The 27,833-nt window shown below is 48.7% G+C and overlaps 1 protein-coding gene across 2 annotated transcripts; it reads right to left on the bottom strand.

The window, feature by feature from the left end:
- Positions 1 to 292: 292 nt before the first annotated feature.
- Positions 293 to 14,864, bottom strand: HNRNPL (heterogeneous nuclear ribonucleoprotein L). 2 transcript variants are annotated; one of them, XM_084814863.1, is made up of 13 exons: positions 14,627 to 14,864; positions 11,748 to 11,866; positions 11,400 to 11,637; positions 10,933 to 11,018; positions 10,054 to 10,150; positions 8,744 to 8,816; positions 5,072 to 5,143; positions 4,694 to 4,974; positions 3,317 to 3,438; positions 3,010 to 3,211; positions 1,920 to 1,977; positions 1,345 to 1,440; positions 293 to 608 (listed from the first exon to the last, which is right to left on the bottom strand). In XM_084814863.1, the coding sequence occupies exons 1-13, from the start codon at positions 14,834 to 14,836 to the stop codon at positions 550 to 552; spliced, it is 1,713 nt and encodes a 570-aa protein (XP_084670989.1). In that variant the 5' UTR covers positions 14,837 to 14,864; the 3' UTR covers positions 293 to 549. The 2 variants fall into 2 exon arrangements, with proteins under 2 accessions (XP_084670989.1, XP_084670988.1); XM_084814862.1 differs by lacking the exons at positions 293 to 608; positions 1,345 to 1,440; positions 1,920 to 1,977 and having other exon boundaries at positions 2,458 to 3,211.
- Between the last annotated feature and the right edge of the window lie 12,969 nt (positions 14,865 to 27,833).

The raw sequence follows: 27,833 nt of genomic DNA, 5'->3' as shown, positions 1-27,833 counted from the left end.
GGCCTCGCTAATACAAGACGGGAACACTTTGAGTGCAAGTAAAATATGCAGGTTTGCTTTAAGCTACTCTAATAGAATTTTGGATTTCGGAGCAGAGCAGAGAGCTCCATTTTATGTCTCCAGGCTGTGTCTCCCTTGCATGCTTCCAAAGCACCTTCATACCCAGACCCGTTCCCAAAGCTATCAATACCAACCCCAACAATACACACGCACACCCCTTCTCCAACTCGATAACTGCCGAGTCTTAGCAAGCTTCTCAAGGGCATCACCACACCAATATTTATGACCAGAGTTTATTTTCCAAACAGCTTTATTAAGGTGTGCCAAGTAGGACAGGCAGCACATAGTATGAATTGGGAAAAACAAGTCACATGTACAATAGTTTTAAAATCAGATGTCATCCAAATGCCACTGGGCTTCTCTTCTTCCCAGCAGGCAGCCTCTACTTAAGCGTTTTTAAAAAAAAAGGAACAAAGAAGGGGTGCTTTGCAAAAACCACACACAAAAAAATGTAACGGAGAAGTCTTCCTTGGCAGGAACCAACAGAACTTACGAGGCATGCTGAGCAGTCGAGAAGCAGAGTTTCAGTGTGTAGGGATATGGCCCATCTAGGAGAAGGACATACGCACATTAGGGACCCCTAAGTTCCATTTATTCTTATATCAATACAAGCATAGTAAACCCTGTTGAGGCAGGCTACATCCCATTTAACAGAGACAGAAATACCAATGTAAGATTTAAATGTTTCCAATGAGCTTCTAAATTTAGCCCCCCTACACTTCATCCACTTAAACCAGTTTGAAGTCTACCTCAGTCCTTATACAAACATTAACTAGGCAGAAGCAATGGTGTCACGACTCTGAAAAGAGGGATTCAGAAAAGTGAATTCACAGGTCCATTTCACTTCAAACCGAGATTAGGCCTAGGTCATAATGCACTTGTGCAGCGACCTGCCCTGTCCTCTTCCTTTCCCACACTAGGTTATGTGGTGAAGATGACAGCCTCTTTTCGCTGCTGTTGCCATGACAGTATCCAAGGTGTCAGAGAACTGTCAGCATTTAGGGCAGCCTTCCCCAGCCTGCTGCCCTCTAGTCTGATGGACTACATCTCCCACCATCCCCAGCCACCATGACACCAGTTTGGGGAAGGTGTCTACTCAGTCTCCCCATTCCACCTTTTCTGCCAGCAGTAAAGGGGCAGGTTATAGCAGAGAGACCCAAACCCAGCTATTCTTCATGTCATCAGCTCCAAATCTTGGGATATACTCAAAACCATTTCCCAGTGTTCAAAAAAAGAAAACCCACTAACCAGCAGCGCACAATATGTGACCACGATGAGGCTTACTTGGGTTTTTCATCTGGTAATGATTGAGGAATGCCAGGGTCTCCAGAGCATCACCTTTGGTTTCCCACTCCAGCAAGCCAGAGGAGCTCCTCTCACCTGTAGACACATGGACAGTGAAGACTCCCTTGTACATCTCAGACAGCATGTGCAGGATTGGATTGTGGGGTGGCCTGGGGGACAATGCTGGTTTTCCACCCACACAATTTAAATCTGCACGAATCCAAGGCAAAGCATGTTTTAATGCTTTAACCCAGGTTTCAACCCAGTGCCTTCCAGATGTACTGAACTACAACCCGTCACCCACAGCCAGCATGACAATCATTGTGCTTGCTGCAGATGATGCAAGTAGTTCCATACATTTGGAGGGCCCTGGGAAGGCTGCTTTAACCTGTCTTAATTCTGCTGTCTTGAAGCAATGCTAAACTCAATTTAAGGGCAAAGGACCAGTTCTTGTAGAGCAGGATCTTTTAAACAATCAGACCAGCTGACTTGCAGAAAGCATGCACACTCCACCCTTAATTCCTGCTTTTGGAGAAGCAGCAGTTTGAGGCTGGGAAACTGCAGCAGATACTTACTTTTCCCCGAAAACACCTTGACTGAAGCTGGTCTCTTTACCCCCAGTTCATCACAAATCTGACAGGAGAAAGGTTTATATGTAAGCCAACCCAAATGTTAATCTATTAGAATTAGACTAAACACACAGTTTGTGACACTTATGCTCAATCAAGCTCAGTAATGCCTACAATATACTGGCAGGAGTAGGAAGGAGACACATTAAGTATATCTTATAGCAATAGCCTTGACTATGTTTAAGGCTAATTTGTTTTAAAAAAGAAAAGGATGCCAGAGCAGGCAATAACCAGTGTTTCTTGACTATTTTGAGAGCGTCCTTTAGCACAGCTACATAGCCTCTTCCTGTACCACATCCTTCCAGAACTAAGAGGTGTCAATTATCATCAGATGGAGCCAAATATAGAACAATGCCTGTGATCCATCTGCCCTAGTGGAGTCAGTAGGTCTCAACCCAGCTTGTTGGTATCTCTCCTTAGTAGACGTAGGGCACAATCCTATCTAGATAGGCGGCCGCCTCCGAAGTTGGGAGGCGACCACCTATCCAAAGCAAGGCAAGAGAAGCGCGAGTGGGGTGTGTGTGTTCCCTCTGCGCCTCTCCTGCCCTGCTTTTTATGCTAGACAGCTTTTTTCAGCTGTCTAGCTGCGCGCGGGGGGGGGGGGGGGGGGGGCGGCGGCTGAGCAGGAGAGGAGGCTGCTGTACAGCACATAGGATTTGTCATTTAGGCAGATCTGTTCTCCCCACCCTGGAACACCCCCAGCCCTGCCCCTTTTCAGCCGCTCCATGCTCCTCTTCTGAGTGTGGAGGATGGGGCTTCTCTGCACTGCCTCCAAGGCAACGCAGATGGGGGGAAGTGTCAGTTTTCTGGGAACTGACCTCAGAGCACGGGCTCCAAGGTTGGTTCCCGGAAAACAGCATATCCTATGGCCATCTAGCTGCTGTCTAGCAGCCATAGGATTGCTCCCTCCCCCCTGAACTGTTTCCCCCACATTATTACAAAGCCACCTGTGCTCTGGCAGCCCCATCAGAGTTCCAGGAATGCCCTGCGTGTGACCGAGCAGGCCCTGGATGGGCCAAAGTATCAGAATTCTTACCTCATAGAAGTTATCTTCTGTTACCTCCAGAGGAGCGTTGAAGAAATGGAGCACGTTACTGGGGTGCTGGATCCTATTCTTAGCTGCTTGCTCTGGGGTTGAAAACCTATTGTTCCGAGAGCCGCTGAAATCCTTATAGCTGCATGAACCGTCCTCGAGGCCGTATGACTGGCCAGGCATGATGGCCTGTTGCTTGGACACACTGCAGTCAAAAGGGGAAACATGCAGCTTAGGTGCCTATAGTCATTCTGACAAGGCACAGCCCTTGAGGACAAAGAAGCGGAGCAAGGGCCCCGGAGGAACTCACCACACATTCAGCTTTTGATCAAACATGAAGTTGTTGTTGAGGTGGGTGATTGCTCGGTCCACAGCATAGCCATCTGCCATTTCCACCATGGCTGCTCCAGGCTTGCTTTTCATGAACTTCACCTAATAAAATACACCGCTCGATTTAAACATGAAACGCAAAATCTGCTGGCAAAGACGGATCCCTTTCAGGGACAAGACACTAAGCAGTACAACTCCAAATCTGCACCCTTTAATAAGTACGGACACCAGGTTCAAGGCTACAGCTGATACATCCACAATTACTTTCCCATACCAATTCTACTCCCACATCTTTCCTTTGGTCATTGTGCCTTGCGAGAACTACTTGCTGCAAGAATGAGCTTTCCCAGTTTAGCAGCCACTTGCTGTCTTTCATTCAAATCTGGCTTTGTACTCTCAGTAGTTGGGGTAGTCTAGCACAATTTTCAACAACCGCAAGAACCCACCCCAAGTAAATACACTCCTCTCTAAGGCGAGAGAATTCCCAGGATGTCATTCCTTCCTTCTGTGCCAGACATCCTCCGCATCCTGCAATAAGAGATGCAATCCCACTACCACATTCTCATCAGGGTCAGATACCGTCATGTAAACCAGGGCCCATTTCAGGGGGTGGCACTGCTGGGCATCTTCCAAGGCCAACACCCCAGCAGGTGGACTACTGCCAGCCCCCAAAGCCCTGCTACTCTTCCTCCTTGGTGTCACTGCCTGTTCACCTGCCCTCTCCAAGTGAGAAAGCAGCCTTTGCTCACCTTGCCCTCTCCTCCTGGGTGGCGGTACGAATTGTGCCCAGGAGAACAGGACAAGGCAGCGGCAATGGAGATGAAAAAGAGATGGGGCTAGAGGGAAGCCTCCCTCTGCCAATCTTGTCCAAGGGCACCGCAAAGCCTGATGCCAACTCCAACTGCGCGCACGAGGAGTTCAGATCTGAAGTGTTGTAGAATCATAGAATAGTAGGGTTGGAAGGGGCCTACAAGGCCATCGAGTCCAAGCCCCTGCTCAATGCAGGAATGCAAGTCAGGGCATCCCTGACAGATGGCTGTCCAGCCTCGTCTTGAATGCCTCCAGTGTGGGAGAGCCCACCACCTCCCTAGGTAGAAGCAGGCAGGCCCAGAACATGGAGAGATTTCCTACTGGGAGGGACCAAGCATCCAATTATTTGGACAACCCTGCCTCCAATGCAAATAAGAGGAACCCACTGCTGTATCACCCCCACCACTGAAGAACAAACTGGTCCCACTCAGCATGTCTTGGGATTAACAAGTGGAACCGTGGAGCCATTTTGCCAGCCAGTTGAATACGACACTAAAACCAACTCCACATTGCTCCAGGGGGAAGGAAACCTTCAGGTACCTCTTACCTTCTCCACATTTCCATAAAGGCAGAAGACATTGAAGACCCTGTCACAATTCATCTTGGACTGGTCCAAGCCGTAGACCATCAGGACTGGGCTGTCAGCATGGGGGCCATACTCCGGGGGTGGTGGGGGTGGAGGGGGGTGTCCGTACTGAGGTCCATAGCGGCTTGGTCCCCGATGGCGGCCACCCACGGGTGGTCCCATCCGCCTCCCTTCGTAGTGAGGTGGTGGAGGGCCATAGCCTTCATCATGGTAGTGCCCGTGATAGCCACCATGAGGTCCACCTGGGGAGGAAACCAATGTTAGGAATCCCAGCAGGTAAGGCTGGACAAGTTTCAGAGCCTGCTAGCCTGGATGCTGTCACTTGTGCCAACCTCTTACCATATTCAGCAGGATGGTCCCCGAGGAGAGGAGGCTGTCTCTGCCGCTTATTGGGGTTACCACCTGGCTCACCTGCCAAAAGGAGGTCGCCATTAGAAACTTATAAGCACAGCCTGGCATCTGTATCTCTGGGGCAGAGCTGGAGACTAGGAGGCCTTGCTTAGGTCATTAAGTCCAGCCCATGGCTCTCCTCAAGTTAAATATTTCCAACACCCTCAGAATGAGATCTGCCTCCAGTCACTGGAAGACACAAGGGTGGAATGAAATGTCAACTCCTCCTTTCCAAGGGTGCAAAGTACACTGGGCTCTCTTCCCAATGCAGCCACCCTACCCCCTCTGCCCACTTTGAGCAAGGCGGTAGGAGAAGAGCTCTGGAAGGGACCATTTAGCCTGGTACACTAAGTGTACTTAGTTGCAATAGGCCAAGTAAGCTGCAGTGTAAATAGCAAGTCAGCCCAGAAAAGCTGGTTGCAACTCTACACATTCAACCTTGGCATAGGTTTTTTTTGGTGCTTGGATCCAGTGTCATCCTCAAGACAGTGTCCTTTTGGCCTAAGCAGGATAACTTCAGTTTATATCAGCTGTGTCTGAGAACATAATGCCAAAATCATACAAACCACCCACTTTCTAAAAGAAAGGTACAAAATAGCTGGCGGGGAGAGGAAGAAGAGAATCAAAGGAAACTGATGTCATGACCAACGAAGCACCCTACAGTTCCCCTTGGGGCAACGGGGGAAAAAAAGATTACTGTACCACCACCACCCCTGTACAACCACAATTCTAGCAGAGCTAAAGGGATTAAGCAAGACAGAGTATGGCAAAGCAAAGCAAAAAAACCAGCAGTCATGAAGTTAAAACACATAATTGTATACAAGGCAGAAGAATTTAAAGCAATCCATACAATGTCATTTTGTTTACAAAAAAAGAGGTGTTTCGCACAGTTTATTTTCAACAGTCATTACAAAGATTGAAAAGGGCTACTTACAGCAGGAGTATACAGTACAATGTCCATTGTCACATACATATTCTGCATTTCTCTTACCATTGGACGCTTCAACAGTGTAAGCACAGTTCTGAAAGATGGCGTCCCATCAAACATACACTGCGACCCTGCGTTACATGGTTTCAGAGTCAAATACAAGTCAAAAGGCACAAAACTGATACAATTAAGTAAAAAAAATTTTTTTAAATAAAAAAGGGCTCACAGATGTTTTTTTCTTCAGATGGTATCAAGAAAAAAGGACATAACAAAGGTGTAATAATGAGTGTCCCTTCCGTGTTGCATCTCCTGATGTTTTGTCATGTGCTGTTAACAGGTTTGGTGCTCCTGGCTCTGTGTAGGTCTCCCGTGTGCATGTCTCTCCTCTGTTAATGGAATGTGCCTTGGATCCCAAGTGCCCTCTGGAGCAGAAAGCACCCCCAGTCTCTAGGGAGCTGGGGGCTTTGGGTACTTGGTGTTTGTTTTTGTCTGTCTCCGGTTGGCGCTGATAAATGTTGGCAGCCGAGGACTGCAAGAAAAGGAGTGATAAACTGCCCTCCCAAACCAAACCGTGTTGATATGGAGAGCATCCTATGTCTTGGAGGGTCTCTGGGATCTACTCCGTTCTCCGGTAAGAGCGCTGGTGCATTTTGTCTGAGACCCCTCTGGTCTGTGTTTTCCTAGTTTCTGTGTTACATTCTTGGGTTCAAGGTTTTGTTTTTTTGGTTTGGATTTGTAAGAATGTCGTGGCCTGGTGCGTCTTTCTCTCTTTCTCTCTGTCTCACTCTGTGCTTGTAGATGTTTCTTGGATCACGGTGTTGTGTTCTTGATGTTAAAAAATGAACTCAATCTGCTGCGTTTCGGGTACATTTAAGATGCTGCATGTTTTCTCCAGGCAGAGCTAGTGGAAGGTTGGCCTTTTTTTCCTATACTGTGTGGTGTTAAGGAGTGTGTAGCAGAAGGCAGATCACAGGCAATTCAGGACTTCCACTGCAGTAGCATACGGCTTCCCCAGGGTCATGTGTGAAAGCACTTTTCAGAGCTGGGGAAAGGCCAGGTTAATGCACCTCCTCTTTGCCCAGCCTCAAGACAGAAGAGCCAGGAGGCAGCTAACTGAACTGCGCAGCCCTGCCAACTAGCCACTGCCAATCTGCACATCTTCTAGTTATGTACCTTGGAGGAGAAAGTGAGTCATGTTCATGTCAAGTCATGTAATGCCATTGCTTGCTTTGCTGTGGAGGTAGGGTCAAAAATGACCTCTGCCAGACCCCTGGATCAACAGCCTCCCACAACTGTGTGTTTGGAGCACTATTAGGCGATCCTTCTACATCCATGGAACACAGCAGCTCAGCTGCCAAGTTTTAAGGACCCATCTACTGTACAAAGACATTCAGCTTTAAGCTGATTTAGGGCACAAGCTTATCCTTGTTTAGACGGAAATAGTCCTACAGCTCCCAGCATCATTCTAGCCAGCCATGCTGGCTGCAGCATGCTGGGAACTGTAGGACTTCCCCCCCCCGCCCCCTGTCTAAACATGCATAGGATTGTTCCCTTAATGTCTGTAGTAGAGACACTGTCTAGCAGACACAAGGGCGACATCACCCTTGTACACAAGCTGCAGAAATAGGATGGGTCAAAGCAGGGCTTTCTAATCAACTTTAGGCTGATCTGGAGCCTCTAAAGCAGCCTTCCCCAATCTCGTGCCCTCCATGTTTTAGACTACAATTCCCATCACATCCAGTCGGTGTGAAAAATTGTCAGGGATGTTGAGGGCTGCATCTGGAGGGCACGAGGTTGGGAAAGGCTGATCTAAAGTTTAACTTGCTCACCTTCCTTTCCAGGGAATGGCATTTGAGGCCCCCAGTAGAAGAACCGCATTCCTCATTCAAAAAACACCTGTGGGCTGCATGCGCGCTCAGGAGTTCCCTTGAGCATGAGTAGGAACCCCTTCCCTTCCCGTTAACTACCCACTGCTATCCTATGTGCACTGCCAAGTGCAAACCAGGTTTCTGCAAGGGGCTGACACCACCCACGGAGTGCCAAGAGTGCTGTACAGCAATTCACTGAATTGGAGTTGGGTCAACAGGCCATTTGATACTCCGGCTTTCAACGATATGCATTGTCAAATGGAGGAAAATGGCCATTACCTGAAGTGTACCTCCAGGATCAAGAGCTTCCTAAAGTCCATTCTGTGTTGCAAAGCAATCTTAGTGCAGCCTGTTCTTCACCCTGGTAGCCACACCTTTTACAGATTTCAGGGGTCACGTCCCCTTTTAACTGTGTGCCATGTTCCCGACACTGCATTCCAGTTTTCTAATACTGCCACAAGTGGGCTAGAGACCGTAACACAACACAGCCAGGCTCAAGATGGGGGCTGTACATGGCACACTCCCCACAGACACAGGACAGCAAGATGAAGCCACTTCCCAAACTCCTCCCCGTCATCAATGTCGCTATCTACCCCCACCTGTCTTGTGTCTTAACAGGCCACCCCAAAAAGGCTCCAATGGCCCAAACAGCGCCTTACCAAGTCAAAGCACTGCTGCATTAGCCTCCAGACTTCCAAAGTCAGGCACTATGCTGGAGAGCAGGCAAATGGCATTACATCACACAAATCAGATCTATGAAGTGTGCTACTCAACGGGAAAGGCAAGGGGTTGTGTGAGGCTTTAAAGCAAGTCTATCAAGGTTACCTTGTCCACTGAGGTTGGGGTTAGTGTAGTCCCATGTGTCCTGGTCATTCTTGAACACATTCAGGCGGGTAGGCTAAAAAACACACACAATCATAGAACAGTAATGCAGGAAGTCTAAGAGTGTGCATATAACCTGCTGCTGTGTGCCTCTTCCAAATGCTTTATGGCACTGATGGTTGAGCTGTACATCACGCATCACAACACACCTGCTGGGCCGGGCCAATGATCCACCTGGCTCATTATGAGAGCCACAACCAGGCATAGCAACCGTTATCTACCCTGCATTAGCAGTCTGTTATACAGTCTATTAACATAATGGGGATACTTTTTGCTATCACAGCTAAACAGCCAATATGCTTATACCCTATGTCAGGGTGAGGAATGTCCTTCAGCCCAAAGGCTGAATTCTTTTTCAGAGAAATTCTTGAGGCTGCATTCATGACGGGTGGGGGCAAAGGGGGCAGGGCCAAAAATACAAACAACACCAGCATATTTTAGTTTAAAGCTCTTACTGCCAATAACTAAGCCTTAGGCGAGACATTTCAACCTTTTAGAATGGGGGAAAAACTGCACAAAAGCTGAGAAACTATCAAACAATCAGTGGTCGAGGGAAAGGGTGCGCCCAAGGGAAGGGTGCGTGAACATCTGGGGACCTGTGCCTGAGGTTTTTCACTCCTTCCCTAGGTAGTCTTCTTTGCTAGCAGCCATCACAAAAATGTTGCGGCAACATGTTCCACAGCTTAGCCAGCCTATAAGCAGAAACTCCCTGTGCTTTGCTTCTAGATAGGCAAGAGGCTCTGGATAGGAGGGGGCAGAGATACTACCAAACTCTGAGGTCCCAACACTTGATTGGGAGACTTCACTTTCCACTTTCCTGTCACTCCTCATGTGACCAAACATAAGCAGCTATTGCTGTGTCAGTTAAGAAACCACTTTATTTTGTTTTATTACATTCCTATACTGCCCAATAGCCAAAGCTCTCTGGGTAGTTCACAAGAAGTACCTAAGTAACAGCAAGACTCGAGATCGGCAGCTCAAGCGGTTATGCATTAGGAGAGGAAGGAACTGGGGGCAGACTTGGAGGCTTTAGGGAAGGAAAACCTTTGTATAATTTTATGACTAGTCTTAAGCCTTTAGGACGGAGAGTACATATCTGAACTGTGGAAAAAATTGCTTAGATTCGCCTGGCGACAAAAGTAATCTCAGGTCCCTTCACATTCATCAACCCAGCATGCCACTGCTTGTTTATGATGGAACGATCTTTCCATGGACAGAGACACCCATATCCCATCCTCCACAGCACCACTCACCTTTGCATATTCAATCTTCAGAGTACAGCAGCCAGAGTAAATGTCAGCCCCATTCAGAGAAGCCTTTGCTCTTTGTGCACTCTGCACAGAGTCAAATGTTTGCAGTGTTAAGGAAGCCCCAGAAGAACCTGGCATGGTTTTGGCCACCTAAAGACTTAATGCAACTATGAAGACTTTATTATCAGGCCCTTTCAGAAGCAATTGATGTTTTTGGCCTGCCTTTACTTTCATTCCCAGCTCCTTTGTCCAACCCGGGACAGTATACATTCAGAACAAAACCCATTCCTTTGAATCCATAATGCCTCTTACCCAGCCCAGTGGCCTCCAGATGCTTTGGACTGTAACTCCCATAAGCCCCAGCCATGGGAGTGGCAGTCCAACTCATCTGGAGGATGTCAGGTTGGGAAGGCTGCTCTAGTCTTTTAATGTAGATGCTGCACCAACAGGGTAGCAGTAGGTCTACCTAGCCACAAGTGTCACTCACCGTAGATAATCAGGTCAGGGTTAAATTAAGAAGTTTGCCAGAGTAGTCTGCCAAGTCCCAATTGGCCCCAGCAATAGGACTGGTTGATCTAGGTTCAAACATGAAGCAGGGATTTGTAAACCTACACTGTCACGGTAGACTATCAAGGAAGTCATCAAATAGAGGTAACTGCTTTTTGAAGGGCTGAATCAGGGGACCACCCACTCCAGCTCAGATGTTCCCTCCAGTTACTAGCCTTTGCTCTCCATTTACACAGCAATTATTATTCCCATCAAAAAGTTAAAGCAGATAAAAGCCACCTGTCCTTGTCCAGGCTGTAAGGTGCTCTAACTGCACCACTCCATCCAAAAGCTACAGCCTTCTCAGTCATCAGAGGAGAGGGGAAAAAAGGATATTCCACCATAGCCTGGACTCCATTCTTTCGGAAAATAACAATTCGCTGTACTGGTCCACATGGGTTGCAGATGGTATACAGCACATCCTGTGAGGAGGTGCAAGAGAAGTTGGCACATCTTTAGAAGAACAGCCCTGCCCCCTTGATTCCTTAGGTAGCCCTAGCTTTATGAGACTTCACTGGCACCTCTCAGAGAGGCAAGGCAACAGACCAGCCTAAACCACTTCAAAGGCACTGAATCACATCACTCCCGTCCAACCTAGCATCCAGGCAACCCGTTCTGTGCTAACAGATGGACTTGTATGGAGAGCATTATCCTTAGAAGCTCACCTGCAAGCTTATCAGTATTCACCTGCATTGCCTGAAACAAGCAGTGGGGCCTAACCAAGACCTGGACTGCTGTGTACTCAAGTGCTAGGGACACATTTCTGGCTCAGCACAACCCGCTTGTGCAGCATCACTACGCACCGTTGTGATGGAGTAGATGGGGTTCAGGATGGTGAAGAGCAGAACATTGTTGACTCCCCTAGAATCATCTGAGTCACCAGGACGCGATATCTTCTGGCTGGTGGAATAGTTGACAAAGGCTGGGTGCCCAGCAATGTAGATCTGGTTGTCAGCTGCGTAATTCACAGCATTGCAGGCTCCCAGGATATCCTCAAACTCCACCAGGGCCTGCCTTTTTTTGGGCATCACCACCACATAGCTTGGGGAGAAAAGGAACCACACTGCTTAAGTAGTCAACACATACACAGGAGGAACACTTAACCATCCTCTGTTCCATTTCCCTGGATGCCTAGTTTGCCCACTGCTAACCTGATAGGGCCAAATTCCTGCAGGGCCTCCACAAGATCAGCTTCCACAACACCATCAATCAGACCCCGGATGTGAACAACGGGGGAAGCAGCTGGCTTGTGGGGGTCATCGTAGTTCTCCTGTCAAAAAAAGATGGGAAGAGTCTGTTGAGAACACCACTTGGCTTCTCTGGACTGTGCTAGCTCTGAATGCAGCATAGCCTCTTTCGCAAAGGTTAATTCTCCACTACAGACCCCTGGAACAGTTTAATCTATGCCACTTACCCCCAAAAGAGGAAAAGCTAGAACTTATTCAGTGGGTCAACTGAACATTAAGGAAAAACTCCCTGTACTAACTTGGCCCTCCTTGTTATCTTTAGCTAGTCCATTTTAGATTTTTTAAAATTTAATAAGAGCAGGCTATGTACTGATGCTACATATTCTAGGAAAAATATAGGCTCCATGTTCAACACCCCCACCCTGTGAGAAAAGCCTCTTCCCCCATTGCAAGTAAACATGAACATGCAACCTAAAATGTGAATATGCAACCTAAAGAGACTTCCAGTCTTGCTAATCAGATCAGGCAGAGGTAATGTTGCCCTGAGGGCACCTGGAAAAGTTACGGCCAAGATGCTCAAATATGGTAATGACACCAAAAGGTAGTTCAACAGTTATTTTCTCCCAAAAAATTAAGTTTCATGCCTTCATCTAGAAACAGGTATTATTTGCCACACCACTCACAAGCCAAAGCATATGCAACACAGTAGAGGGACAACAAACTAGGTTGCTAGTAGCAGATAGTGCGCTCTAGCAGGTCACACCTAGATGATCGGTAGTTGATTTCAAACCCTCATCCATATTTCCTTGACCACTTCATGTTTGCGGTTCCTGGGTTAGCAATGTGCTGTCCTAACCCAACAGGAAATGGGGAAAAAGCACTTTGCCCTGCATTTTGCAGGGTGTGTGTGGCATAGTGGGAAGTATTTTCCCTAGAAATAGCTGCCCTGGACATGATCATGCTCCCACGACCATTACATTCTATCCAAGATATTTGATTCACATTGGTATTTGGCTGTTAAAATTTAGCAAATTTAGGATAAATCATGAATAGGACATGTTAGTATGTCCATTATTAGTACCCAAGTATTTAGGATAGGGTAAATGAGAAAATAACCTCCCTTCACATGCTATAAGAACTTTCTCCTTCCTATTGACACCCTAGTTGCACCACCCCACAATTCATATTTGCACCTCTTCAAACCCTACCCACACAAATGATTTAACCCTTCATGTTCTCTGTCCTATTCTCTCCACCATATTCAACCCCTTACTCATCAGCCCCACGAGCTCTGGAAGCTTTCCATCCACACACCATTATATTGAATTGCCCTGCAGGATCTGAGCAAATGACTAATCTGGTCAAGCTTTCCATTTGCATCTGGTGCAAGGGGGATGAAGATGGTGGCCACTTCACATGTGTCCCCAGCACGGAAGTTCTAGTTTATTTATTATGGCCGATATGCAATGACAGACCCATCTTCCATGCCTTTATATGCTCCTTTTTCAAGCCATTAACCACATATTGGGGCAGCGAGTTCTGCAATGTAGTTTAATACGCTTTGGCACCAAGATATACTTCCCCTTTTGTCTGTCCCGCTAGACTGCCAACGTACATGGTTGTTCCATGCACCCTCATGCCTTACAATTACAAATTAGCCCCTACCTTTTGAAGAGCCTTCTAAACTCCAAAAGAGAACTCTGCCTTCCCCAACCTGATTTCCTCCAGATGTGTTGGATTACAACTCCCAGCATCCCCCAGCCAGCTTCAGGTTGCAGTGGAACACACCTGGAGGACACCTATTTGGGGAAGGCTGAGTTAAACTGGTTTTAACTTAAATTAAAATCCTTGGTTTTAATTTCTGTGAACCGCCCAGAGAGTTTTGCCTATTAGGCGGTACAGAAACGAAACGAATAAATAAAATAACCCTTTATCAGAGCACGAAGCAGTACTTCACTGCACTGGTCAACTGCTTCAGTACATGAGGGCTCTGCTTACCTATTATAGGTTACGTCCATCTTTCAGCCCCCAGCAAAGTAAGTCCTCCATAATTCCCCCACCACTCTTTTAACACCATCCAAACGAGACGGTAGAATGCCCCAAACCAGAAGCCACCCTGCTTATTAGACCATGAAATCATAGTACACCAAGACGGAAAGGTCCTCGGGGTCAGGGAGCACATCTCCTTGTGGCCAGTGGTGCAGGTAGGAGAATTTCGGACTCTGGGCTCGACCATCTTATGCCACCACCACCACCACCCCTTTAGACGGCAACCTGCAACACTGGTGTGTCCGGCCCCCCCCCTTACCCATTTTGCTGAGCAGGGCCCAGGGTGTCTGCCCCAGAGTCCTGCCCTGACGACACCCCCTGGCCTCGTCCTCTGCCAAGGCGCCAGCGGGAGGAGTGCTCCTGCGCATGGAGGCTCCACGGGGCGACACCCACCGCCGGCGAGAGCCGCTCTCCTCCCAACCTGACGCCTTCCAGTCTTGGCCTTGAGGCGGGGGGTGGGAGAAGGAAGCCGCCGGCAAGACGCGTCAGGGCCAGGGCTCCCCTCCCTGAGACTGTACGTCCGATCTGGGGCGCTCCAGGGGGCCTGGACTACGCGGCCCATAGTCCCCAGCCGGCGCGCCCGCTGACCAGGCTGGCTGGGAGTGGCGAGTTGTAGTCCGGCACACCTCGCGCGGGCGGGGGTGGGAAGCGGGATGGGGAAGGCCGCGCTGGAGCCCTGGCCCCGCTCGAGGCCCGCCGCGCTTCCGGCCTCGCCTCCCCGCACATCCGCCCTCCTCCCGCGGCCGCCGGGCCCCCGCGGCCGCCTCGCCCGGCCGCCCGCGCCGCGCTCTCACCCCGCCTCCGCCGGCCGCTCCCCCCGGCCCGTGGTCCGCGTTCTCCGTTTTCTGGCGCTTCGGGGCGCGGCCGCCTTCAGGGCCGCCCCCGTAATAGCGGCCCGAGCCTCCGCCGCCTCCGCCAGCCATCTTCACCATGTCTCCTCCGCGTCCCGAGCCGCCGCCGCCGCCCTCGCCGCTCTGCGAGCCTCGCCACCTCCGCCGCGACATGGCGCCCACACTACACCTGCCCACCCTCGCTCCCTCCTCAGGCACGCCTCTATTGGGTTCGTCTGCCGTCACTCAACAGCGCCGCGGCGCTCATTGGGCCAAGGCGGTACCTTACCTACCTGCGTCCCGCCCTCCGCCGCCATAGGGCCGGGTGTCTCCCGCCTGCCGTCTTGATTCGCTTTCGCATCTGCTTATCAAGCCGCTTGCCCTTTTCGGTTGGCCAGAAGGCGCCTCCATCCGCCCTCCCTTCAAACGCATTGGGTCAAATCGACGTCCTTCCAATCCGCATCCCGCCCCACCGCATTGCCTCTCGTGGAACGCCCTCCTTCTTCTCCAAAAAACCGTTGGCTCATCGAGATCGCTGCAGTCTGTCTCTGTTATCTAAATGGCTATTTGGCATGTCCGTCATAGCAATGCTAATGCTGATTGGTTCAAATCTCAAGAAACCACCCTCGTATTTATTTGTTCCTATAAACGAAGTCATTGTCTCCCTGAATTATTTTTATTGGTTATTTTTGTGTGCCTGTCAACCGCCCTTGCTGAAAACCACCGGACCCAAAGCCCTCGGCCTTTATTTTAATTGGTAAACGGAGCTTCAGTTCCCGCCCTTGTTAGTTTGAACCAATGGGAACTCAAGACTCATAAAGGGGGAGGGAAATTCCCCACTAGTACCAACGGCCTACTCCAAACGTTAAACTAAAGAAAAACCCGCCCACGCTACAGTACGTCAAGCTAGTAAAAAGGCGAAGGCTTATGGGAGCTGCCTTGAATTTTGGCCAAGGGAGCTCTGTACCTATGAATTTGGGGCTGGTCAAGCTACAACTCCCATCAGCCCTAGCCAGAATAGCCAGTGGTGAGGGATGATGGGAGTTGCTGTCCAGCAACATCAGGAGGGCCACAAGTTGCCCACCCGTTGAACCTGGTTAAGTTGCAAAGGAGCGTGGGACTTTGGCCAAGGGAGCAAATGGGCTGCCTGCCTGAAACCCAGCTGCAAAGGATCATGGGAGGTGCGCCATACTTTGGGCAAGAGAAGGCGTTCCCAACCTGGGGCCCTCTGGATATGTTGGACTACAGCTCCCAGTATCCCCCAGCCACCATGACTGCTGGCTGGGCATGATGGGGGTTGTAGTCCAACACATCTGGAGGGCCATAGGTTGGGGAAAGCTGGCCAAGAGAGTTAATGGGCTTCTGGACCTGGGCAAGCTGTCATGGGGATATAAGAGAGGGCCTCTTTAAGGGCTCACCGTAGCCAAGCCATGGCACAGTACTGTTGTGTCAAATGTAAGCAGGGAGGGTTTATATTAATGTGAAAGCAGGAAACCTCTGTGAAACTGGAAAGGGGACATATTGCTGCCTGTGAACATCCAGATAGAAGTAATGTGAAAAGTCTGTAGAAACCCTCATATCTATGGGACTAACAGAAAGTAGCAACCTACTGTCTGAATTCCCTTGTTTCCCTCTTCTTCCTTTTTCTCCTTTTGTGTCATGTCTACTTTTTTGTAAGACTGTGGGCAGGGACCTTAAAAAACCTCTCTGTATAGCACTTAAAAATTTTAGGAGCTTTATACGTTATAAATAATTCTATACTGTCCTACTTCCTGCTGCCTTTGTGGTCACACTGGAGCCAGGAAGAGAAGCTGGAAATGTACATTCTTATGTGCAGCCACGCCTTTATTCTCCCATTTACCCAACTTCTGAAGGATGCTACCTCCAGCTTCTAGGGTCTGGCCAAAGAGTTGTTCTGGAGAACTGGGGGAAATAAGTGGCAGAAATGGTACAGAACAATGTTGGTGGTTGCTGAACAAGGACACAATCTTTCCCCACTAACCATCCTTCACTTTGCATGATGCATTTATGAACTGCATAAATACCGGGGTGAGGAGCTTACCTTTGGGGATGTTCCCAGATGACCCTTTGCGGCAGCTCTGGGGGCCTGCACAGCTGTCGATAACAGTTACTGTGTCTCCAGACCAGGATTTATGGAGATTGCTCAGCAGTTTAATAGTGGGAGCTTACCATACAGTCAGAGGGGATTACTCAGCAAAACGAGGCAGTACAGCCTGTTCTCCTAGTGTGGCTATTTCTGGTGTGACCACGCCTGTCTCCACCATGGGATGAAGAGTAGCCTGTTTCTTCTTTTCAAGGCTTTGGCAGGCTGGAACCGAGGGCAGCAACAACCGGGATGCTTAGGATCAAAATTTTAGGTTGAGCACCCACCTATAAGAGAGTGCAGGACAGGAGGGCCTGGCGTGCTATGGTCCATGGGGTCACGAAGAGTCGGACACGACTGAACGACTGAACAACAACAACAACAATAACCCACCTATAGGCTTTGCTAGAATCTCTGGTGCTTCCTTCCCTCGATTCTCTAGAATGACTATGTCCTTTCCCTGAGATTCTGTGGAATTCTGACAGCATTAGGAAGCCCGATCCTTCAGAAGCAGGGTGAAGTGGGCTTCTGCTGCTATGGATCATCAGAACCAATCTGAAGTAATGTAGAGTTCAAGCCATAAGTTTGTGCAAGCCAATGGCCATGGCAGCAAGGCATTATGGGCGCTGCAGCCCAACACAACTGGAGGGCACAAGGTTGGATAAGGGTGAGCTAGCTTGTGTGTGTGTGTGTGCGTGTGTGTGTAAGCTTGTGTGCTTTCTGTGTAGGAATAAAGCCAGAGCAGCAGCATCTAAAGTTAATTCTACTACTACTTTATATAGCTCTTTGCCTACATTGCCTCAGCAGTTCTTACAAAGCCCTATCAGATTTGGTGGTATTATAATACCCATTTTGTAGGTGGGGGAACTGAGGCAGAGAGCATATTGACTTGCTCATGGACATCTAGTGAGTGTGGTGAAGGTAAGATTTGAAATGGAGACTCCGGGGCTCTCAGCTCAAACTCTTAACGCTCTGACCCTGTGCATGTTTACTCAGAAGGAAGACCCAATGTCTCCCAGGTAAGCATGTGTAGAAGAATTTCAATACTCTCCTTTGCTTTCCCCATCCAGTATGCAAAAAAAGCAAAACAACAAGATGCTCCTTTGCCTTTCCCCCATTCTCTAGAGCCTGCCAAGCAGCTCGAGATGGGGTAACGCCTGGCTACATATTCAGGGTGTTTGCCATAGAGCAGGACTTGAGAGAAGGAGAGGGTGGGTTGTCCTCTTCTCTCAACTTCAGCTGTTTCCAGTCTCCTTTGGCTCCAGATTGTGAAAATGTCTTTAAAACTGAAAATAGGATTTGAGCCTGAACAGGAAAAAAGGCTTCTTTTTTTTGCAGGGGGTGGGGGGAATGCGGTTTGGATGACAGCTGCAGCCTCAGCAGTTGTTTCCATGTCCCATCATTGGTAAGAGCCTCTTGCAGCTGTGACTGGTCTTTGCAGGCTGCCTGCTAAGAGCGAGAGATCCCGGGCTTTGTGGTGAAGTGGGGGAGGGAACTCTCCGCTGACCCTGTTGGCGTTGAAAGCCAATGACGTGCATCAATCTTTCCGTTGCTCTCAGCATCCCCCACTGGCTATCTAAGAGTTTTCTCGGCCTTTTCCATATCACGATCCATGAATCTAGTTATCCACGTTATAGGATTGAGGGCTGGGGGTTATCCACAAGCCTCTCTTCTCAATTTGGGGTAAACTGTGTCAATTTTCATGGCCTCATTCAGAATTGTAGGTTCTTTGGTTGGTTAAGGTGCTGGTGGATTTCAGCATTTTCCAAAGTTCTGATCACAGAAGCATGCTTCTCTCCGCCCCGTTCCGGAATTAAAATTGGAGGTACAGTCCACTCTTACACCCCTCCCCCCAAGTTTGCTGTTACACCATGCAAGTGTAACAAATACCCTCCTCAGAGGAGCTGAGCCTGCCTGGTTGCCTAAAGGCAATTCCAACTCGCCACACAGACGAGCAACTATTCACACCCCTGACACATGAAGATTTAGCATGAAGACCATATGCTAAGAGATACACTTGCTCCATGAAAGGAATTGGATGGTAAAGTTGGACTGGCAAACCCAGAAGACTCCTTTCCTGCTGGCGTAAGACCCAGAGGGAGAGAGACCCTCGTGACCAACCACAGGAGCACAGGCTACTCCACGTCGGCCTCTGTGAGGCTGCTCAGTGCTGAAGAGGTGTGGGTTGCACCAGGTCAAAGGGCACAGTGTTCTCGAGCAGCCTGGGGCGGGGGCACTGCCCTGGGCACATTCCCTGCTTCCAGTATAAGCAGATTGCGGGCGTGTTTCTCTCTTCCCTCCACTTTGCGGCCCCCTCTGCAAGCTCAAAGATTTGCTGACAGAGCAAACCTAATGTCAAGCAGGGCAGCAGTTAATGCTTTGATGGCCAGTGGAACATTAACTGCAGTTAACCTGTTTGGCTGCTTTTTCGGGCCACCAGTCTTGGCAAATAGTGAAATGCACACTCACCTAGTTGGATGCAAGTCTGTTCAGAGAGGTATTATCGGGCCAACTCCACCCTGTCTGATGTCTCTTAAAGAGCCAGAGATTAATTCAAGATTGTGCTTTGTTTTCCGACATCAGTGGTCCCCAACTTTTTTGGGTGCTCTCACAAAATGGCTGTCATAGGGGGGCTTGCCCATTGATAAAATGGCTTCCGTCTTGGGCATGGCCAGTCACAAGGCACCCATTACCCAGAAGGCAAATTGGTGAGACTAAAAGAAAAATAACTGGCCCGAGAACCCAATACAAGGCAGAGTATTGGTCTAAGCTCCAAAATACAGGACTGCTCTTTTGAACCCAGATAAAGAAGGTGCTGGAGGGCAACACATGTTGCTGGCATGCCAGCCTCCCAGTTTCTTGTTATTTGAAAAAAAAGCTTAAGAAATAAAAAAAAATCAGGAGAGACAAGAAACCTGGTGGGGGTGCCATGTTTTAAACTGGGAATAGCAACACAGCATTTATATGGAGCTTTTTGAGCATTAAAAGCCCTTCACGTACATCTCAGTGCGCTTTACAATAGCCCTGCAGGGTAGGCTGGTATTTGTATCCTCAGGCTGCAGAGGATGGCAAACCTGGGAGAAGAGCAGCTAGCCTAACGCGGTCTAATCAGGTCACGGTTTGAGCGAGATTCGAGTGAAGGGCAGCACACGCACCACGCTGACCCCTATATCAACAGTCCTGCAAATGGTGGTGGGTGTTTGTGTGACAACTGCTTTTGGCCATCTGAGTTCGTGGTTGGAGTGAGATTTGACTAAGGACTTAAGGGAGAGACTGTAGCTCAGTCACAGAACACCTGCTTTGCATGCAGAAAGTCCCAAATTCAGTCCCTTGCATCTCATGAAAAGGATGAGGAAAGACCCTGGCCAGCGCGCTACTGTGAGTCAGAACAGCCAACACTGGGCTAAGCGGACCTACAGCCTGACTCACTTCGAGGTAGCTTCACATGTTCCTATGACTGGTCACACACTCACTCTCGTACCAGCCACGTCCTTTTGTGGCTTAACGTGCAGCATGCGGCCTTCTTGCCACCCACTTCCTGCCTGCTGCTCCCTCACTCTTCCTTTTTGCAAACGTGCCTTTGACCCTTTCACTGCACCTTGCCTTGTAGCCAGCCTGAAGTTCTGGGTGGGCAGGTGGGTGGGTGCCAAAAAAGTAGGGGGGCAGTTCATCTGGTTTGCAGACCTTTTACAGACAAAATTGTAAACTGTTTTTTAAAAATTATTTGTTGTAAGGAAAGTTGTAAAGGGGGCCAGTCCTGCCTTTGTGTTGCTGAGCAAAGGTGAAACGGGCCACTCCAAACATAACTGTTGGACGCAGGATGTCCAGAGACTCGGCTTCTGTTCCCTCCCCCACAGCAGTTCCTATTTGGATTGGATTAGCCCCAGAAGGCTGCAGCTGCCTTAGCCACTCACCAGAGTGTTTCTAGAGACCTGGCCTCTGGCCCCAAATCTATTTCCTGGGCCCTGGATCAATTCCACAGAGTGTGGAGTGTCCATCAGTGACAACGGAAGGGGTTCCCCCCCTCCCTTTCCCTCATACTGCAACAACCCCCAATCTTCCCCTGCGTGGCAATTAAACTTAAGGGGAAAAAAATTCCCATGGGGTGAGGGTGCAAATTAATTGAATTTATTTCATTTGAGATGATCTGGATGAGAAATTAATTGTCTGGCTTTGCCTCCTGTGACACTTAAAGCCATCCTTGCAATTATTTCTAAGTTTGTATATATAAATATACATTAGTATGTGAAGATTTTCTGCAGATTGGTCTCCTATGGGCCTTGGCCCCAAACCTTTAAATTTCCTAGCAAGTCAAGGCCCTCGCAATACGCCAGACCTCTGCGAGCGTGGAACTGCGGATTAGCAAAAGAAGGAGCCTCATCCCGTGCTTGCCTGCCTCTCTCCCCACCTCGTTCCCTCCTATGACAGGGCCAGTATCAGGTTATTGAGGGCTGGAAACTCACCCCCCAGGAAGGCCCCTGTGGAAAATGACAGCCTGAGAAATTCAGCTGTGGTTGGAGAGAGTGTCCTTCACACTTTGCTACACTCACTCCCCAGAGCCAAATCCCAAAAGGCTTCTCATCCCATTAGAAGCCAGAAACAAACTTAAAGGCCTCGGGGTGGGGGTGAAGCCGTCAAAGACCGCCACTTGTTTAGTTTTTTTAAAGGAGAAAAGTGTCGCTTTTTTCTCCCACAAGTGTGATTCAGTTTCCACTTAGACCTTGAGTCTTCGCTGGCAACAGGCACACGCTGGGTTCGCAAGGATCCTCCCCCGCAGATGAGGAATGCTTCCAAGACAAAAGGGAGATTGGGGGAGGGAGTTGGTGGGTTTGAACGCCTGACATTTAAGAGCTTTTTAAAACACACACACAGTTCAGGGTGAAGCTGGAGGAACGTGAGATACCTCCAGGGACAGAATTTGACACGGAGCCTTCCTTCGCAGAGGATAGGGGGCACTGCCTACCTTAGAAGGTCATTCCTGGAATCCTGAGGACTAGCCTCCCACCACCTTTTTTAAAAAAAAATTAACCCTGCTGCATTGAAGGCTTCCAAGTTACATTGTACAAACACAGCCTTGAACTGGTCACGGCTATAGTCCGATTTCCTGGACAGAGCTGAAGGTGGAAGGGTACGGTATCAATTTTAGGCCTAAACAGCTCAGGGCCAGGTTAGCTCAGGGACTGCCTGCTCCCATACGAGTACACCCCGCCAGCTAAGATCGGCAACGGAAGCACTCCTTGGAGTCTTGCCCTTATGTGAGATCAGAGAAGTGGACACCCGCCATGTCAAGACTGTTTTCAGCGGTGGCACATGCTTGGCTTTTCATCTGCCATTTCGGATTTGGTTTTATTTATCTGTTGCCATTTCCAATTGCCTTGCTTTATGTACCCCAGAACCCACAGGGTTCCCCCCACCCCAATATCTGAATTTCATCAGCAATTCAGTGGTGAGGAAAAAAAGGTACATTTGCTTAGTTCAACTAATGGCCACAGTGCTACAGCCGAACTCAGAGAAAACTGTAGATAATCCTCCCCCAACCTGGAACCCTCCAGATGCATTGGACTACAACTCCTATCGTCCCTGGAAGCCGGAGAGAGAAAATTTTGCTTTAAAACAAGGCATGCACTCCCCGCAGACCTTGTCTTAAAGGGAAAATGCGGCAGGGGTGTGCGCCTTGCCTCCATGGTTATTTGGGGGCCTCAAAAAAAAAAGGCAGGGACTACATGTCCCACGCCTGCTTTATGATGATTGCATCTTGTTTGTCTTTTATTGGTTTCGTTGCTCTTTTAATTTTGGATGCTGTTGCGTGTATCCTTGGGAGAGAAAAGCAGGATAAAAGAACAGGAAGTCTAATCTGTAACCATTTTTTTTCCATTGCTCACACCTTGCCCTCTCCAGGGAAAAACACAAGAGGCTTGGGGGGGGGGGGGAGACAGCTCGTGCTCTGCACAGTGGAGTCACACACACACCCTACCTTGAAATATGTCATGTGCTAAGAGGAGCAGAGTTAATTTGCATTCAGTTTCACAATTCTGTACCTCTTTCTGGAGCACAATAAGCACCTAAGTACGACGAACGGAAGAGTAGCCCTGCTGGGTCAGACCAAAGGTCCATTTTAGTGCACCTCATCCTTGGGTAGCTTCTTGGCAATCAGCACTGCAGCAGTGGCCATCACTAACACAGGCCTGGAAAGCCACCCATTAAAAAATACCCACAATGCCTTGAAGCCACCACAGTAAAGTCGCCCCAGGGCACTGAGGGATATTTAAAATGGAGGCCTGGGGCCTACTGAAGTAAGACTGGCTCCCTCAAACATAGCCAGGCCAGCAAACTGTGGCCCTGTATCCTGCTTCTCCAAGCACTACCTCTAGGAAGCTCACATGCAGGACAAAAAGACAACAGACCTGCCCCACTAGTGTCCCTCAGCAACCGGTTTTGGGGGGCATACTACCACTGAACATGGAGTTTCCATGTAGCTATTGCTACTAATGCCTTTAAAAGTCAATTAGACTAATGTGGCTATCTAAGCTAGCAGTTACTGCTATACCTTGTGGCAAGGAATTCCGTACATTGAGGGGTGTTGAGCCACATCTGAAGGGCACCAGGCTGGGAAAGTCCAGTCTAAACAGAGAACCCCCAATTTCACTATCCTTTCTTCATAAGGAAGATGCCCCAACCTTCTCATAGGGAAGTGTGCACAGGGACCACAGGGGGATGTTTCACTTCTACAATATATGGAAGTATTAAAGAGGAAATATGCTCTGCCTGGGGGAAACGGAAACAATGGAATATCCTTTCGGTGCTAGCCTACTCTTAGCGGGGTTTAGGTAGCCATAGAATGGATTTGTGTGATTCTCAACCATGCAGAGCCAATCGAGGGCTCTACAGTGAATATAGTGGAATTGTGGACATGCCACTTCAGACTGCAAACAGAGGTGGGTGTGATGTCATATTTTCAAATGCTCCCCACTTGTAGAAAAGCAGATCAGAGAGCTATGCTGAACCCCAACCCCCATCTCTCTAATGGTCTAGCTTGCTACAACCAGGTAGATTAAGTTTATGGGAGCATTTTAAAGTTAGTCTTTCCGTGGCATTTGAAACAGCCCATCACAGAATTCATGCCTTCTCGCTCTGCTTGAGATATAGGTGGGCTCCCTGGCATTAACTCAGCAGAATCAAGCTTTTCCTGGACTATACCGTCTTGGTGGGTGGTGGTTGCATATCTGAGTGCTCCCCTGTGAAAGTATATTCCCATACATAGCAGGGAGAAGCAGTCACATCATATACACCCTCTTCTCCCCCTGCCTCCCACCCCTGTGCAGGAGACTAGAGTGGTACAGTCCAGGAAATGTTGTACCATTCAGATCTGCTGACTGCATGAATTGAGTAAAAAAGGAATGACAATTCAGGTGAGCTAGTTATGAGGACACATTGGGGGGAAAGAAAGAGAACAGGACTATGGAATGGAAGAAGTTTGGGATTGGGAGTGGCTACCTTTTTTCTTGGCAAGGTTGTTGCTTAAGCTGCACGATTGGCAACAACTAGACCAGTACATCAGTTCCCAGCCATGGAGATGCAGCAGTGGTGAAAGCCTGACCTGTGGAATTTCTGCCTGCCACACCGCTGTTAAAAGGCAGGAAAAACAAGAGTGGGAGCCCGGAGAGCAATGCCAATTTTACTATAGGGGCCTAAAAACCAGTCCTGGGCATCTGCTGGTGACAGAGCTCCACCCTGTCATAGCACAAGGGGTTGCACGAGGCACAGACCTGCTCTGTTCAAGGCCACACCTTCAGCCAAAATCCCCACCCACATTGCACAATCCACTGGTGTCACAGTTTCATGGGTTAGGTGTGGTCCTTGGCAGCCCCCCAACACACGGCCTGAGTGCCTCTGCTATTTTAAAACAGGCAGTTCGTTTTCGAGTGCAGTCTGACTGAAAGGCGTGCTCTGCAAATCAGGAACCCAGATTTGTGAATTGCTTCCATAAATTATGGGTTACTCTGTATATCTTTTGATACTTCCCCTCTGTTGGTCTTAAAACAACTTTTTTTGTTTTTGCTTAGTTCAGTTAATGAGTACATTATTATGGCCTAACTCAGAGAAAATCGCAAGTCAGCCTTCTCCAACCCGGCGCCCAGAAGATGCGTTGGAGTACAATTCCCATCATCCACAAGCAGCATGGGAAGGAGAAAGACCAAAGTGAAAAGCTAGGCCAGGGATAGGAAACATGACGTCATCCAGATGTTTTGGACTACAATGCCCAGAACCCACAACCATTGGCCATCGTGGCTGGGGATGATGGGGGTTGTAGTCCAACATACCCGGAGGGCGCTGGGTTGGGGAAGGCTGCTATAGGTACATTGGAACCTTCTTCAGTTCACTGGGGCTTCCTGAAAATAGAAGCTTTTGGAAAAAAAGAATTGTATTACATTCAATTTGTATCACCTGAGCAATTTTGTTCACAGCAAAGCTAGCGCCATAAGTTCTCTTCCCATAAAATCCAATCAGGTTTTTACATTTTGCAATAAACTTACTTTAGAAGAAATTTTGGAGGGGATGCACGTAAGCAGTTAGAACGGATGTACTTCAAAGCAGTGGCGGGATAGGGGACGTGGACTTCAGGCCTCCTAGATCTAGTGACAGCCACCAGCTTGGATGGCTTTAAAAGTCGATTAGACAAATTCACAGAGGACAAGGCCACCCATGGCTACTGGTCATGATGGCAGCATCTTACCTCCAGTATTGGAAGCAGTATGTCTCTCAATACCAGTTGCTGGGGAACCTGAGCAGGAGGATGTTATTACACTTAGCCAGAGGATGTTATTGCACAGGAGGGGCCGTAGCTCAGTGTGATAGACCGTACGCAGAAGGTATGCAGAAGGTCTCTGGTTCGATCCCCGGCTCCTCCGGGTAGGACAAGGAAAGAATCCTGCCTGAAACCGTGGAGGGCAGCTGCCAGTCAGTGTCGACAGTACTGGGCTAGATGGGCCAAGGGCCTGACTCAGTATAAGGCAGCTTCCTATGTTCCACTCTTGCCCTATTTGTGGACTGCTTTTTTTCACTAGAACCCCAAGATCCTCCAAGTTGCAAAGCTGTCGCATGGGGGGGGGGGGGGCAGGAAGCATAAAGAACATGAAGTTTGAATTGAAGAACAGGGTACCTCTGAGCGTATGTTTAGCTTAGGGAATTTGTTGTAGTACCAGGATGGAGTGCATATTACATTAATTCCCCCACTTTTTTGAGGTTCAATTGGTGGCAAACAGGAGTAGGGCATTCTCCGTGATGGTGGCTCATCTTTGGAATTCCCTGCCCCTATCAATTTTTCAGGTGCCCACCGTAACTGAATGTAAGCAACATGTTGGCATTTTTATTCTCTAGCTTTTGATGGAATTTGATTTTATTGTTTGCTGACTGGATCTGTTTTACTATTGTTCTGATTTGGTTTGAATGTTTGGATTTTAGTATGATAGCTTACTCAGGAGTCCTTAACTGAGAGGTGGGAAAAATATTTTAATAATATTGCACACACAAACTCGCTCCTTGTTTTCCCCGGAGGCGTTCCATTTCAGCAGCCTAATTTAGCGGGGGGGGGGGGGGGAGATAAACCCCACCTTTCTGTTGCTGCTATAGTTAAAACATTAGGGAGTCAGAATTCAGACCCTTCAGCTGTTCTCCTGCAAATCACTCAGAAATCTACCAGTAGATCACGATCTACCTTCTGCCCACCTCCACTCTAAAAGATGAGCATTGCTGCTCCCAAAAGCAAAAAAGACAAAAAAAGGAAACGAAACCCATTGACATCAGCGCTCCTCCTGACAGCTCATGCACCACCATCACGCAGCAGCGGCGAGGGGGCTGGGGCTAAGTCACAGCTGTGTTTCACCTCTTAATTAAAAGAGGAACCAAAAAGGGATGATGGCAAAACCACAGATGTCACAAGCAGGTTAAGTCATAGGAAAAGACAGGCCTCGCCCTCCTTTCCCCACCCCAAATGAGGTGGGATCAGAGTCGCTCTGACCAACCCCCCCCCCCACTAAGGATTAAGGGAAAAAATGTCCAGAGCTGTGCACATCGGCTGAGATGAGAACAGTACCAAAAAAAAGGTTCTAGTCCGGGGAAGACATTCATCTGCACATCCCAGGGAGGCTGTGGAACTCTTGAACCAGTGCCTGGAGGCTGTTTTGGGATAGATGAGGGTGAACAAGCGCAAACTGAATTGAGACAAGGCAGAGGTACTGTGGGGTGGGAAACCAACTACTTCGGATGGAGGTTTGCAACTGGTCTCAGACGGTGTTGCGCTCTCCCTGAAAGACCAAGGGCACAGTCTGGGAGTCCTCCTGGACTCTGAGCTAACTGGGGAAGCCCAGGTGGCGGCAGTGTCCAGGAGTGCTTTTTACCAGCTCAGGCTGGTACGCCAACTGTGGCGCTATCTGGAGAGGACGGACCTTGCCTCAGTTATCCACGCACTAGTCACGTCCAGGCTGGACTACTGTAATGCACTATAGGTGGGGCTGCCTTTGAAGATGGTTCAGAAACTCCAGCTTGTGCAGAATGTGGCCGCCTGAGTACTGGTGGGGCAAGAGGATTTGATCATATAATGCCTATACTGCACCAGCTGCACTGGTTACCGGTGCGTTTCTGAGGCCAGTTCAAAGTGCTGGTTTTGACCTTTAAAGCCTTAAACGGTTTGGGACCAAGTTACTTGAAGGATTGCCAGACCTATATCAGCCTGCCCACACTTTAAGAGCAGAAAGAGAGGCCCTTCTCATTTGTCCACCTGTGAGAGCAGTCAGGTGGGTGAAGACAGGTGAGAGGGCCTTCTCTGCAGTGGCCCCACATCTTTGGAACAAGCTGCCGTTGGAGGTCCACCATGCTCCATCATTGCAGACTTTTAAGAAGGCCTTGAAAACATATTATTTTACCTTTTATTATTGTTGGCTTTTATTGTTTTTATCACCTTAAATATTTTAACTGTTTTTATGTATTTTATTGTTGTAAGCCATGTTGGGAGGGCTTCTGCCCTGAAAGGTAGCCAAGAAATATTTTAAATACATAAAATAAAGTAAG

The sequence above is a fragment of the Heloderma suspectum genome, chromosome 10 (assembly GCF_057233095.1).
Source record: "Heloderma suspectum isolate Gila_16-S chromosome 10, 16-S_ref, whole genome shotgun sequence".
In the NCBI taxonomy this organism is placed as follows: domain Eukaryota; kingdom Metazoa; phylum Chordata; class Lepidosauria; order Squamata; family Helodermatidae; genus Heloderma; species Heloderma suspectum.
This window is presented reverse-complemented; position numbering and strand designations above follow the sequence as displayed.